The sequence below is a fragment of the Xiphophorus hellerii genome, chromosome 3 (genome assembly GCF_003331165.1).
Source record: "Xiphophorus hellerii strain 12219 chromosome 3, Xiphophorus_hellerii-4.1, whole genome shotgun sequence".
Classification (NCBI taxonomy): domain Eukaryota; kingdom Metazoa; phylum Chordata; class Actinopteri; order Cyprinodontiformes; family Poeciliidae; genus Xiphophorus; species Xiphophorus hellerii.
This window is the reverse complement of record NC_045674.1, coordinates 5,932,869-5,949,054: the sequence shown is the minus strand read 5'-3', so window position 1 is coordinate 5,949,054 and position 16,186 is coordinate 5,932,869. Positions and strand designations below refer to the sequence as shown.

Genomic DNA, 16,186 nt, shown 5'->3' with positions numbered 1-16,186 from the left:
ATTACACTTGAAATAAGACAAAATTAACATGGGGAAAATGTCTTGTTATGAGTGAAATCATCTGCCAGTGGAACAAGTATCTTTTTTATCAATATTAAAAAATAACCTACTTAAAACAAGCACCTATATCTTGCTTAAAACTTATTTGTAAGTAAGTTTGGTCTCATTTTAAGTGTAATAACATATTTGCACCAGAATCTAGACCAAAAATATTTGGTAATACTTTGTGTTTTTGCATGAAAGACAATAAAAAAAGCCTCTGGACAACTGTAAATGTTGGCTGTACGAATGTAACTCACTATAAACACAGTAAGTAATCTTATTTTGAGACCTTGGTGTTTAATTCATGCTTTCAAGAGAACCAAACATGTTGTTGTGATTTTACACACTTGGCTGTTGTATTTGCTCTATGATTTATGTCAATTTTCTACCAAAATTCATTCATCTCAATGATAAAACTAAAGATGAGTGCTTCAAAGCCTAGATTTAAAAATGCCCACAATATTTTCAAACTTGTAGCTTTTCTCATGCAACAGCAAATGTACACAGAATTGGCGAAACTTCCTAGAAATCTCCCAGCATACAACAAAAAGGAGCATGCATGTTTTATGAATAACCAATAAGTGTTTCCCACTTAAAGAGTAGCATAAAAACCGGACAACTCATAAGGAAAATATTGCAAATTAATCTGAAGCATTCATGAGTGAAATACAGATTTTACACCTTACAGTCATTAGCAACCGTTTTTACTTTCCATCGTGCATCGGGTGAATGCAGAAATACATGAAAATCAGCATAAATAACAAAAAATTATTAAATTAATAAATGCATAATTTATCCATTTGGTTGTTCAAATTGGCACAGTGGACAACAGCAAAAAAATAAAATACATTTTTACAGAAAATAGAACAAGAACAGAGGTGGACTTCCAGAAATAACTGGGGTATTTTTGGAGCTCACTGAAGATCAAACTCTGTTCGGATCACAGCTTATTTTGGATTCAATCTCAGAGACATCTTCATGCTGCAGGCAACACAAACCGAAGCTACAGCGCGCTACCGGCCGCTGGGCTATCAAACAGGCGTCAGAGTCCCTTCCTCAACTGGACCACTGGGTCTTGATGAAACTTTCCCACAGCTGCTTCTGCAGGAGCTTGAAACGACTTGGATCCGACGACGGTTTAGTCTTTGCTTTCAGAGCGCGTTCGTCTGAGGATTGAAGAGAGGAAGCTGCGGCCTTGCGGCGCTCCCATCAGCATGTGAGCCTGGTTCTTATGGACGATCTGAATCTGGAAGAAGAGGAAAACAGAGAGAAAGCTCGTTTGGGGAGCCTCGAAAACACAGAAATTAATTTTAAAGCGCAGCAGGTCTGGATGTTCAATCTGATTTTTTCAGATTTCAGACTTCAGTGTCAACGGTTTACGACACCGAAGCGACATCTGCAGAAGAAGAACGCAGACGTCACAGAGCAGCGCAAAAACTGCGAGCGGTCTGGCTTAAACTGGAGTGAATCAGGCTTGAGATTTAAATAAAATAGTTTTTACAGGACTTGAGCAAAGTTTCCCTCCACACAACCTTCTTCAAATTAAACAAAACTGGTGTCAACGTTTGTGCAGCAAAATTTTTTGCTGGTACTGCGATCATTTCAAAGATATTACTAAATATTCTAGCAGGTCAAAGGTCAACCAGCCAGTCCGAGTTTACGAAATCAAACAAATTATGGTGATAATCCAATGTGCTGTCTGTGCTGCAATCATTTCAAAGATATTAAGAAATGTTTCAAAGGTCAAGAAGACAGTCCACATTTTCAAAATGAAAGAAAATATAGTGTCAATCAACCATGCTTCATTTGTGCAGCAAAAATGATACTTTGTGCCGCTATCATTTTTAAGATTGAAAAAAAACAAAACAAGATTATCCTGCCCCCCGCTCCACATTAACAAAATATAAAAACATTTCATTTTATGACGTTTGTGCAGCTAAAATTTTAGTATCACCGTCGTTTGACACCAAATTTGTTTGGTTTTCTAAATGTGTGGGGAACTGGTTGACCTTTGATGACCTCTGAAGGCACCTATAAAATGATAGCGGCACAAGCAATAATTTCTACTGCACAAATGTTTGACACCGGTTTCGTTTAATTTGGATTATTAATCAAAACTGGGGGTTATAAGTTGTAAGGATCATTTTGTTGGCAGTGCAAGCAGAAATTTGTTGCAGCAGAAAAACACAAACCTCCTGATATACCTGGCAGTAAAATCCTCAAAAATGGTACAGCAGACAAACTTCCACTCTTCTGCACAGAAAAAGAAGCTGTAGCCAAAAATGCCACATTCCTATTTTTTCCCCAGTTTTTTCCCACAGTCTGACTAAGAAGTTTAACAAAAAATTTTACTGGCAACAAAAGTCTCAAATATTTTAATAGCAATATTCACACCAGTTTGCAGAAGATCTTACAATGTTTCCGAAGCAGACAAATAATACTTTAAAGTGAATTTCTACTTTTCTTTTAAACGCATCGCTTATCTTGATATATAACAACCTATGCTTCATTTCATACACTGTCATCTACATGCAGATATGAATTCAGTAATGCATCACCAACAGAAGCAATCTCCCATATGGGTTCTTGTCAAATGGTTTATAAATGCACATCTATGAGCTTTAATACGACACAGTTTGAGAATCGCTCGGATGCATGACTCTGACATCAAATGGTAACATATGTGCATCATAATTTATAGTAAAATTTTGGCTTCACAGACCAACAAAGTCTGAATTAGCAATGATGCTACATGATCTTATGAAATTTTTGATGGAGCAACTCGGATCAACCATCAAGGGTTATCGGCTTCGGAGCATCATTAGAGACTCAATGCGAAGCTTCCATCTGCATTTAAAGGAGCGCCTCACCTTCAAAGGGAAGCTGCCATTTATTAGAGTTGAACTCTGACTTTGTGGCCGCTACGGGCTTTTATAGACTCACTTTCATCGTTAAACAAGAACTTGGCGCTTCTGATTTTCCTTACGATGCACCTTTTGACGCAAGACACTGGCCACAAAAGGAGGGGAGGATCAGAAGGAAGAACTCAAATGAAGTCATACTGAATTAAAGATTAAAGTTTAAAAAACATAACAGCATTGATAAATAATAAGAAATGACTGGAGTCAATACTCCCATCAGAAACAAACACCGGAAATAAAGCAGAAATTTACATTTATGACGGTTATGTCAGAGCTAGATATCAGTGATACATGTTGTATGTGGCGTCAAAATGCAAATGAACCGATGGTGTAAATATATCATGCATGCAGAAGAACTGAGGTGTGTTTGCATACATGCTGTTGTTGTTAATAATTAGTGAAATTCGATCGAAACTGAGATGTTTTTAAAAGTATTTCACAGGTTGAAGGGTTGAAGTCACCTCCGACAGGATGAAAAAGCTGCTGTTTATTTGTGATACGCCACTAATTAAGGTGGAGCAAAGCGAAATGTTTGTGCTTGAGAAATAGTGAATACATGTCATGACTTACAGTGCAGGGAGTCTGCATCCACGGCTCACCATCAATCTGCATCGGTAGGGACTTAGTGGTTCTGCAGGTTACAAACACAGCACTGTAAAAAGTCCTGTTGCACCTGATAGGCTTTTAAATTAACAAATAATCAAAGATTTATGATGGGGTGGGTAGAGTATCCAAAAATGTACTCCAGAGTATCATTATTTCAACATATTTTCATTCAAATAAAAGTATAAAGTAACCATCCAGGAAATGACTCAGTAAAAAAGTCTATTTTTTACACCAAAAAGTAAAATAGAATATAAAATGTAATTATATTATAACCTTCTCAGTGTTTCTTTCATAGATTTAAATCAGGAAGAGGATTAGGGACACTGAAAAAAATCTGAATTTCATCATAGAATTCTGAGTTCAAAGTAAAAAACAAAATGTTTAATCTCAAAATTCTGAATTTTTTCAGAATTCTGGCTTTAAATTTTAGAATTTTGAGTTTTTCCTCAGAATTACACTTTTAAAGTTAAAAATATATCTGAGTTTAACCTCAAAATAGTGACTTCAGAGTTTTGAATTAAAAAATATTTCTGACTTTTTCTCAGAATTCTGAAACTATTGCTGAAAAAAAAAAAACAGTTTTTTTTCTTAAATTATTAGCTTGAACCATCCATCCATCCATCCATCTTCTTCCGCTTATCCGAGGTCGGGTCGCGGGGGTAGCAGCTTCAGAAGGGAGGCCCAGACTTCCCTCTCCCCGGCCACTTCTTCTAGCTCCTCCGGGGGAATCCCGAGGCGTTCCCATGCCAGCCGAGAGACATAGTCCCTCCAGCGTGTCCTGGGTCTTCCCCGGGGCCTCCTCCCGGTGGGACGTGCCCGGAACACCTCACCAGGGAGGCGTCCAGGAGGCATCCTGACCACATGCCCGAGCCACCTCAACTGGCTCCTCTCGATGTGAAGGAGCAGCGGCTCTACTCTGAGTCCCTCCCGGATGACTGAGCTTCTCACCCTATCTCTAAGGGAGAGCCCAGCCACCCTACGGAGAAAACCCATTTCGGCCGCTTGTATCCGCGATCTCGTTCTTTCGGTCATGACCCAAAGCTCATGACCATAGATGAGGGTGGGAACGTAGATCGACCGGTAAATCGAGAGCTTCGCTTTTTGGCTCAGCTCTCTCTTCACCACGACGGACCAGTACAGCGCCCGCTTGACAGCAGACGCTGCGCCAATCCGCCTGTCGATCTCCCGCTCCCTTCTTCCCCCATTCGTGAACAAGATCCCGAGATACTTAAACTCCTCCACTTGGGGCAGGACACCCCCCCTGACCCGGAGAAGGCACTCTACCCTTTTCCGGCTCAAGACCATGGCCTGAACCAAAATTCAAAAACAATTTCTGATTTTCATTGTTCAATTTTAAGTACAGTTTTATTATTGCTTTATTTCAGTGACCATTGTGGGTTTTTGGTCATCAGCATGAGGCACGTCAACAATTTTGTCCATGTGTGTCAACAAATATATTCCATTTAAAAGTAAACCAGAAAGTCAGCAACTGCTTTACTTTCTCTTCTGTAACTGAGAATATAAACACATCGCTCCCAGGACTCTGAATGTTATTCTCTAATATTACGCCTCCAATTCCTGTCAAAGTGGTTCTTTCTTGCTCGGAGTTGGTGCTGACAAAAACAAAACATTTTTCTAGAGGCCAGAGTTTCCTTTGGTGAACTTTGATTTGATGGAAAAACTGCGACTGGATCACTTTAATAAAAAATAAAAGATATATATTTTTTACAAGGTTACGAATAAGTACAGCGTGTGAAATACTGACCTGATGGTTACAGAGGAGCACTGGGCCAGCCGCCTACCGGCGCTCTTCAGGCCCGTGTAGATCTGACCCATTTCCATGGCTCCTTCAAGCCCCACCACCTCCAGAAGCTGGTCAGACAGATCTGACACACAGAAAGGAAGAGCTCAAAAAGGTCACAGGAATATCCTGCAAACTGTTTTCTACAAATAAATACAGAGCAGAGAATGTAGGAATGAAGACGTGAGAGAGGAAAGAGGAAGCAGGTGAAGGCTAATAAAAGAGATGTCGAGTTCCTCGCTTCATGTTTTTGCTTCCGAAACGCGCAACATTCACAGTTTCCCATCAAAAAAATGAAAAAAGGAAAAGAGGCAACAAGCTACAAACAAAACAGCAATTAATTAGATTGCACCGGCAATGCAGAGCAATCTTGTGATAATATAATTATTAATTTCTGTGCTGTTTTTCAGTTATGAGCATTGATTTTGACCCTGCTGGAAGCTCAGCGTCACGCAGGGCCCATCTGTTCTAGGGGCCCGCTCCGTCGACTCGTCCCTCCACAGATTAGGAAGCCGCTGCAGCGCTGTTGGGAGGATCCAGATACTAATTGAAACAAAGAGCCGTTTTCAGGCGCGCGGTGCGTGAGAGCGCGTTAGCTCGCTGTCACGCCGCGGAGCTCGGCGGCTGTCGTGTTCGCGGGAGTCGGGTTGGTTTCCTGGAGGAGTGTCGCAGCCGATGTCGCTGCTCGGGGTGAGATGTTGATGCTGTTGCCGAGCTCTGGTGTCCAGTTGTCACCATGGTGATGGACAGGCGTCTGCCCCGATCTGAGAGCGCAGCGGTGAGTGCGGAGCTTTCTAGGGTCAGAGTGGGAGAGTTTGTGTACACACAGTCCACGGCAGGTTGACCTCCTGGCTCTGGGCTTTAAGGCCGATCCTCCCATTGAGACTCAAACTCAAAGCGTAGAATGGAAAGCATCACCATACAGTCACAAAACACGCAAATTTGACCCAAATCTGCTTTTCTTTTTTTTTTCTTCAAAATGCGACATATAATCTGCTTTTTTGTGGCAGTCTTAACGACCCAGTTTTGATCTTTTTCCCCAAAAACTCCCCAAGTCTCATACCGATAGATGTCAAAGATCGCAAAGACTTTTCTTTTCATCTGTTCTTAAATTTCTGTTAGACCAGTGCATGATTTGTCGTGTTTTTAAATGTTTTAGCTTCTTTTACTTCATGTTGTCAGACAGGTTTGCGCCTCCCCACTCAGCTCCTTCAGACTAGCCAGCAGCAATTAGCAAACACCAGGTGGAACTGTGCATCTGCTGAGCTCATTATAGGAGCTACTTCTCAGTGAAACGGTGATAAAAAAACACTGTTAAAGGGTTAATAGAGGAGCCATGTTGTGATAACTTCCTGAATGTGGACCTTCAGAAAGAGGAGTGTACATTTCTTTTAAGTCATATTTGCGATATAAAGCACTTTATAACATCTGTAGGTAACATAGTTACTTGATTGTGTTATAAAATGGCATTAGATGCCTGAAAAATACAGAGTACTGCCCCTTTAAGATGTTTCTTGACTCCATAGGTCAGACAGCAATCAGGCCAAATTAAATGGATCCAAAACAATGTAGGTTATGACATGATTTAGTAAAAACGCCAATTACTTTTTCACATAGAACCTGGTTGGACTCACTGCAAAAACACAAAATCTTACCAAGTATCTTTGGTCTAGTTTCTAGTGCAAATATCTTTTTTCACTTACAATAAGACAAAATTAACATAAAAGTAAATTTTTAGCAAGATATTCATGAAAAAGTACTTGTTTCATTGGCAGAAAAATTAACTTATAACATGGGAAAAATGCTTTGTTGTAAGAGAAATAATCTGCCAGTGGAACTAGAATTGGGTTGCTAGGCGATGGACTGGGCTTCGCTGGCGTAACAATTATGAAATAAGGGACATAATGTGCCAGGGGAAGTACTTTTTAGTCAATATTGAGCACCTATGTCTTGCTTAGAAGTTATTTGTAGTGTTAGTTTTGTCTTACTTCAAGTGAACTAAGATATTTGTACCAGAAGATTTTGAGTTTTTACAGTGTTGTTTTGCCTTTTTCCCCTTTAATAAATAAAAAGTGTTACAAAAGTTTTACATTCGCTGTATACGAAGATAATCAGATCTTACATTATATGCCTCATTCAACTCCTGATTATCTGCATGGGCAAAAATAAAACAGATTTAGCGTGAGTGGAGACGGAGTTCTTGTCGGTGGCGGCTCTGACACATGTGGAGCGACGGGCTGGGGGCAGCGGTGGAGCGGCGCTGGACCAGATCAGCTGAACGTAAAACTAAAGAGGAGTGGCGGGACGAAGAGGGAGGGGGCGATCCTCCGACGAAAGCTTCATGAGGGTTGTCAGGGGGGATCAGTCCTCGACGTCAACCCCCTTCCACCCACACATGAACCCTCCCTCCCTTTTCGCGAAACCTCAGTCCCATTCTAAATAATTCACTCTGCAGCCATTCCCTTCCACCTGAGGGGCTTGTCTCCTGGCGTCACCAGCGGGACGATTTAACAGCTCCCGAAAGGTCACATTTTATTTATTTATTTATTTATTTTTAGCCACCCACCAGTCGCCAATCCACACACACACACACGCCGTTTCACCAGATAAAATCCCTCCCAACAGTTTGATCTGTGGATGGTGCTCGGCGGGGCCCCAGTGGGCCGAGCCGCTCCTTTGTTTACCTATAAATACGGCGTTCTCTTGATCTGACAAGTTAGGCCGCTCTCCTTGAGGGCACCTTCCACAAGGGCATCCATTCTCACATATGAAGCACAAGTGGATAAATACACACATCAATAGACTCAGACAGAGCGAAACAAACACAGCTTTGAACGCAGAGCAAATACACACACTCCTCGCTCACGCTAAGAGCCTTCCCAGGTTCGGACTCCTCCAACGCTGCAACGATTGATTTTTATTCAAGATTTAATGGAGTGTTCATTGTTGCAGGTTTGGCCTTGAACTGATCAAACTTACAGAAAAAAAACCCATATTAAATAAAGAAGAAGCAACCTAACACTTTGTTACTAATACATGGAAGCTAATGCTAACGCGCTAACGCCAGGTCAAATTATATCTGCGCTTTAAAGTCTACAAACCTCGAGCATGAATTTAATTTATACATTAATAACTTACATGTTTGATGAACGTTTGTGTACAAATAATTGTACATGTAAGGATGAGAAAGTGAGATTTACGTGTCATAAAATGTGGAAATAATTAAAGTTTATCTGGAGATTTAAATGTTTGTGGATTGATGAGAATGAGAAGAGCAGGAAATCATAAGATCGCGTTTCTTCTACCTGCTCCTTCTCGAACAAATAATGTAAAATTATATGTCAACTGGGCATTTTTTCATGTTTTTAATTTTTGTCTGTTTGAATTTAACTGAAAGTTTACAAAACAGCCAAGTTAATTTGTGCTTTTGAATTTATCTGGGGAAGCTAAGTGTGCTAAATGTTTCCAGAGTTAGTGTAAGTGCTAGATGAAAAATTAGCTCCAATTATTCGCCAACTATAGGTACACTGCCTTGAAAAACTGATCAAACCCCTAAATGTTTGTCATATTTAGTCTCTAGTGTATTTATTTGGGATTTAGAGGTTAAACTCTATTCAATTAAAAGAATATATAATTTTCAGACTTTTAACTGTTTGCCACAAAATATGACAGAAAACATCTGGAAGGTCAGATTAGACTAAAACAGAAGCTTTAAATTGTTAAATGTACCTGAAAAAATAGATTATCTAGGTGTGCAAAACTGTGTAGAAACCTAGCCCAAAAACCGGCAGCGATAATTGTAAAGTTGATTTTAAAAAGAAGTGTTGATCCTAAAAGGCGTAATCCAAGCACAAGCCACATTTTCAGATTTTTAACTGTAAAGGACTTGGAGCCGTTTCATTTTCCTAACTTGTGTTGATCTATCATTTAAAATCTCACTAAAATACATTGTTTGGCACAAAAAGTGGAAAAATTACAGGGCTATAAATAGTTCTCTACATGTTTCCTGTTTCATCAGTTTCTGCTTTGATTTAGAGCATTTTATATTTTTCTGTAAGCTTGTTTGTTAATATTTGATAGTGCAGCTGCTGAAATGCACATATTTTAGCAAGCTCTGAAGGCACAATACCACCAGAGAAATCAAAGATAATAATCCAAAAACTCAACGGAAAACAAACAGAAACATGAGAATAAAGGTTCGTAGGCGTCTTCACAGAGATCAGTTTCTCTACCAATCATGTTCGGACCAGTGAAGTCTCACTGGGGATCACCTGCAGCCATGTTTGCAGAGCCTCGCCGACTCGTCAGCGCTGATTTTAACATCCACAACCAGACACACCCAGCACAGCAGGAATCCTTCACAACATGCAGCATATCACTTTCACACCAGCCGTCAGAGATGAACACAAAACAAACAACCAAATATAAAATGTATTAAACTGGTAAATTAAAAAGAAAAACCTCCATAAATGATGAGTGATGGAAAATGAATCAAATATGAACTCTGGGATTATATGCAGGATTTCTTCCACTGATAAAGCATTAAAATAAACAGTTCATCCCTCTTTTCTTAGTGTTAAGCACATTTTATTCTCAACCTGTCTGCTTGACTAAAAATTTTTATTTTATTATCAGTATATTCAGTAACTGCCCACCAAATATGATTTACACAGTAAAAAGATAAGAAATAAAAGATAATTTTTGTTACCTATTCCAAAAATCAGGACATAATTTAAGTCAAAAATCCTGCTGAGAAACCACTCAAACTTCATTTTTTTGCTTTTGGAAAAAAGCAAAAAAGGTGAGAATCATCATTCTCACCTTTTATTGGACAGCAGTGGGAAAATGTCCACACATAATCCAAAGGTGGCAAAGTTAAAATACCCAGAATAGTGATGAGGACAGACATAGGCCAGTAAGGGGCTCTTCGAAGGAAATATGTTGAAGTTTTATGTTTATAATAAGATTTAAAGTCACCATGCACAAATGTTTGATTTCACTCTTGAATTTAAATGAACTGAATTCAAATCTTGCTTGAAATGTGGCATTTTCCATGAGATCACAGCTCTAGAAACCAGACCACAAATACTTGGTAAGATTTAGTGTTTTAGAAATAAAAGAGTTAAATTCCTACTTATCTCTTTCCCAATAACTCCCTTTGGTGATTGTAGCCATTTCTCCACCTAACACAGAGTGGCTGACTCTTTCTGTTTTGTTCATTCATATGTTATCGTTGATGGGTTTCCTTTTGACGTAAATGGATTCAAGGGTTTGCCCAACACCTTACTCAGTCCGCTCCCATTAGCTGCGCCTGTCCACTGCCGCCTACACAGGCCATTAATACCCAAGTGACAGTTCCACACAGTGACATGGTTGTACCTTTTCTTTGCAAACAAAACCTGCTGTCTGTGATTCAACTTGTCATGGGTGAAATATTAATGTACAATGGAAAAGTTTAGCTAAAAGTTTAGTCTTTGATCTATTTGAAAGGAGCAAGGACACAAACTGACTGAGTCTGAAGGAGGATACTGCGGAAAAGACGAACATTTTAGCTCCACTACCACAATAAGAAGTGGCAGAGACTTTTATTTTTCCAGATTTGTGTGTGATTTTGTGCCACAGTGAGCTTTTTATTTGCATAATTTAACTTAGAAACCTCTGAGACAAATGAATGTATGATGTTGAAAAGCTACCTTGCACAGCAAACATGAGCTCTTTGGGGTCGACCACTGGTGTCCGTTTTTCTTGACTCTTCTTTCCTGCCTTGCGCTGACCTCGCCTCTTCTTGCTCTCGCCCCAAAGATTGGAGCCGCCATGCATGCTGGGAATGTTGAGGATAGCAATGCCTTCTAAGGAGATACTGCTGAGGTCCAGGTTGATGCCATCACACTGTTGCAGACGAGAAGGAAAACAGAAGGGAAGATGAAATTAGCATGTTATGTATAACTGCTAACTTATTATTAATGGACCAATAAGGAAAATGTTTCTTACTGGTGTATATTTTTTTTCCACTTGTGAAAAGTGGCTGATACAGCAAAGTTTGATCTAATATGACATATTGTAAAGTGTCATTAGATCCAGTATAATTATTTCAGAGAATCACGAAGTTTGTCCAGTGCTTAGGAATGCTAATGCTAATGTCAACATGCTAACATCCAGAATAGTGAGTTTACTAATGCTAACTTTAGCAAGCTAATGAGCAACTATAGGCGCTTTTCCGCTGGCAAGTCAAGCTCTAACCGGTTAATGTGCGGTTCGGTTCTGTAGAAATCCCTTGCTGGCCCAAACACAATGCTAAAGGTTCAAGTCAGCTGATTATTTCACAATTACTTTCCAGCACTTTATGTTTTAAAAGATGTAAACCAACAGTCATGCATTAACTTCATTATTATTTTTTAATCCAAATGAAAAAAATGTAATTCACATCACAAGTTAATATTATGTAGTTCTGGTGTTTCACACAGTCGATGCAAACAGCAGCTCCGTCAGAAAACTGACCACAGCGGCACGGTTTCTCTCTTCGTTATTACTGTCTGCATGTCAGAGCATGTCAGTTAGCTGCTAGCAGCGCTGCTAATTCACTATCATTCTGCTGCAAAAGTTACCACATGCGATCCTGCGCTGCTCCTGATTATTCTCATAATAAAACGAAATGTTTTTTTGTAGTTTTCGGTGACATAAATTGCGAGCCAATCAATGAACGTGATAAGCTGTCGATCAAATCGTTTCAGTGGCTGCCAAGTACAACTCTGTATAATTCATGTTATGTGACACTGATGTTCACAGTTTATTATCATGCCGCTTCAAAACTTTAGCAATGCTGACAAACCTCACTAGCTAACAACTGTGTTAACTTAATTAACTTGGTAATGTAAATATTAGCTTATTATGGCTAGCATCCACAGTTAATAAGCTTTTCTGGTTATACTGACCAACTCATAGAGCATCACACTAATGTGTAAAGTACTTCAAGTGGTCAGTATGGCTAGAAAAGTGTTATATAAATTAAATTTACCATTTAAAGCCACATTATAAGCTAAGTTAAGCTAAGAAAAGAGCATTGTAAGTGTCCTCTGTTAAGTCTAAAAGGCAGAATCCTGCAGAGTGGATTTTAACACATCTGATCGGCTCTCATCTACTTACTTGCAGCTCAATAGTATTGCAGTTACTTATAGAGCGCTAATTGATGAAGACCTCTACACTGTGTGGATAGCTCTGTGAAGATGGAAGATGAATTGTATAGACACCAGCTTCATTATCACTCAATATCGCACACAGCAGGGTCACGTTGGGCTAATTACCTGAGTGTTGGACTGGGGATCTATGAAAAGCAGGCGGGGAGTTGCAGAGATAGCCCTCACATGTCAACACATTTTCTGAAGCTGAAACTAGCATATTTATGGAACAGAGGATGACCAGAATATTCTTTAGCTGTGCAATCATTCTTACCTTAAGGCCAGTTTAATATTTCCATTAATGCAGAGAAGATTAGTTTTTCAATTCAGAGTTCATAAAAAAGGAAGATAAAAGCAGGAACTTTTATGATGTTTTTCTTTGCTTTTGTTCCTTTTCTAGCATGGCGCAAACAGAATAGTTTGATTTACCTCCACCTCCAAGAAGTCATGGAGCTTCTTACACGTGGCCGAAAACGTCTCCGAAGTGCCGAATTCAAAGTACCACAGCTTATTCTTTGTTCTGAAAAAAAAGAAAAGACGCAGGAACTGTAAAGGGACCAGGAATAAAAGGTAAGCGGAAACATGGGGGTGTTTTCTTCACATCAAAATCTCAACCTTATGCACTTTACTGTCTCAAGTCTACTGTATATGAAGAAAAATACATACCGGTGCATCAATATTGATTCCAACTTTAAACGGATCTGGATTTGCACCTTTAAACCACTGACTCATCGTTCTGAAGGATGCATAATGTGTTTCAGTAATTACATATTGAATCATAATGATAATCTGCGGTTAAGGGGGCCTTTGACACATTATGCAAACCTAGAGATGCAGGCCCAACAATGAGGCACAGGGTGGAGCATGAGAGTTTAATCTACCTGCTCCTGCAATTAACAGAGGACTGGGGTGCTGCACCCCGGGCTTCCTGCAGCACACACTCCCAGCTGCTAATGCTGATGATCAATGACCTTGCAGGGGTGAGCCACCATCTGTCTGCATGCTGGTGTGATGCTTTCTCATGACACCAATCAAATGTCAGGACTTGAGCTTTTTAAAATTATTTTCTTATACACAACTTACTCCACTCCTTAAAACATTTTTAATGCTACCTTTGTTATCTTTTGACATAAGTTTGATGTACATTATCTCCAAAAAATCTACAACAGTCCAGACATATAGGACTCAACAGTAAAAAATAGCTTTCTCTTAGTTGGATTTAAAGCACTACAAGCAAAACGTATTAGTATACGCAGAGTAACAATCATTGAACTATTGATTTCCTCATTAGGACTTTTGTCAGAACCATTTAGCCACTTTATAAATGAGTTTTCATTAGGGTACTTGCAAGGTAGCCCCACTCTGGGTTGATTTATAACATGCAACATGGTCAATATCAGTGGGGGTGTGGGGAACACAAACTGAAGTGGTTAAAAGCCAGAGAGTGACGACGGATGTCACTGTACCATCCGTATAATCTTAACAATCAAAAGAAAGCCAGGAGAGGCAGGAACACAGGCTGGAGCAGGTTTGCAAATAAGCAAATGAAGGTGACTGCTCTGAAAAACATATTCAAAGCTAGTGGTTAACAGCAAGAAGAAAGGCGAACACATTACAAGCACTTTTTGTCTTCGGTTGAAGCCGACCCGATGCTTTTAAGGGCTGATGAAGATATGATGATTGTGGTAAATTCAACAGTTTTTAATTTGTGGTGGAGTTCAGAACAAGTGGTGATTATCTGTTCTTCAAAAAGAAACACTCTTCATATGACCTAGTGCATAATTTTTGGGTTTGATTACAGGCTTTGCTTCATTATTTTTCATAACACAAGCCGAAGAATATCTTAGTCATAATTCCTTTCAATTACACAAGATCTAAACCTTTTCACTTCTCAAAACATTTCAGTGTGGAAAAAACTGAGGTATTACGGTTAAGTAGCCTATGTGGATACAAAATTGTTTATTCATGGAAACAAAATTAACTTGGGTTGGGTCTAAATGACAATGCATTTGTAAGAAATGGGTTTATAATCTGAAGCAGGATCATCCAGAAGCTTTAGATATTAATAAACCAGAACGTAGAGAGGGTGACTTTAAAAAATAAATGTTTTATTTTTATTTTATCTACTTGTTTTTTGTAGTATTTTTTCTGTCTTTTCATCAACTTATCCTATTGTGTTATCGTTTGTGACCAGCACTTTGGTGCAGTTTTAAACCTGCTTCTAAAATAAATGTAACATTTATGGATAAATTTGACATTGACATTTATATTAGCCTTTCTGGATATTCCCTCACTTTATGCTTTACAATATCAAGTGAAGGCTGGTGCCTTAGGTAAAGCATAAAAACATTTTTTTTTATTCCTGTGCACAACCTGCTGCTGGCAGGGAGTTTGCAAATGTAAACTAGAAGATTTAAACAATACATTAACACTTTCTAATCCTTCTAACACTTTTCTCCAACCATTATAGTTGGACAATGCAGTTGTTATAATTTCTACTTAATTTGAGTTATATGATTTCCAACTTTGTCTTCTGACCTACTTAAAAAGAATCAGAGTTGGTGCACCAATCTTTTGGTTCTTTAAAAGTTTTAAGAATTTAAAATGTATTCTTAATCAGCTGCCTTTTAGTCATAATTATAATGAAACTATAGGGAAAAAAATATGTCAATCAGTTTCATTGAGAGTTAGGCTAAGTTGAAATGCAGTACTTGAGAGCAAACAGGAGAGAAATAAACTGATGTAGACACAGTTAGCAAAGGCTGCTGCATGTTCTTTGATGCGCTTTGTTTTCATAACTCAAATAAAACTAACTTCATATCAACCACTAAAAGTCTGACTGGAGCATCTCTATTTATAGGTTTTTTATATGTTTTTTTTATTTATATGAAAACCTGTATCAGAAGAAACTGGGTTGGGATGTGAGATTGCTGCGTCTCCTGAGCTACACATATTTTAACCAATTAATTTAATAAACTAGATGTGACTGTGTTGTATTATAACTTGGAATGTTTCAATCTGTTCCTATAATTGGATTGCAAAGATTAATTTAATTTAATGCTTCTGGTATGAATTGGGTCTGTTTGTCAGGTAAATTGTCCTAAGACAGCATTTGTTGCAAATTAGTCCCAAATAAACAAATTGAGTTTGAAATTGTTAAATAGAACAAAATAGCCACAAAGTGCATGACCACACTATAAATTTCACACAGAGGACATAAAATTTCTTTATTTGCAGTCAAACGATTTTATTTTAGCAAAGTCAGAATAATATAAAGGTCGTCTCATGACTCTCAAATGTTGGTACAAATTTGAGCCAAATCTCGGTGTAAGAAGAAATGCAGTGAAAGACAACAACTGACCATCCTATTGATTCTCACCACTTAACCTAACAAGGACACCATGGCAACAAATCACTCCATGTGCATGTTCATTAGGTAATTAGGAGCATCTCATTGGCTGGATCAGATTGTCGTTTGTTTTCTGTCGACTGATGCCAAACACCGGACTCATCTGATTTGAGAGAGAGGAGAGTCTTCGACAGTGGCCGGCTTGTTTTTGTGGGGCAGATTAATAGGGAGGCCATTAGAGTCAGATGATACTTTTAAGGTGGATTAGGAGGCCCCTATTTTATGGTAGGTG

At 38.8% G+C, this 16,186-nt stretch overlaps 1 protein-coding gene across 2 annotated transcripts in view; it reads right to left on the bottom strand.

The window, feature by feature from the left end:
• Positions 1–236: 236 nt before the first annotated feature.
• dgkb (diacylglycerol kinase, beta) overlaps positions 237–16,186 on the bottom strand; it is an 81,055-nt gene continuing 65,105 nt past the window's right edge. For both annotated transcript variants that reach the window (XM_032559003.1, XM_032559004.1), the window contains 5 exons: positions 12,975–13,065; positions 11,064–11,259; positions 5,335–5,455; positions 3,534–3,594; positions 237–1,288 (listed from right to left, as the gene is read on the bottom strand). In XM_032559003.1, the coding sequence (XP_032414894.1) occupies positions 1,181–1,288; positions 3,534–3,594; positions 5,335–5,455; positions 11,064–11,259; positions 12,975–13,065 (577 nt within the window). In that variant the 3' untranslated portion in view covers positions 237–1,180. The remainder of the gene's footprint in view (positions 1,289–3,533; positions 3,595–5,334; positions 5,456–11,063; positions 11,260–12,974; positions 13,066–16,186) is intronic.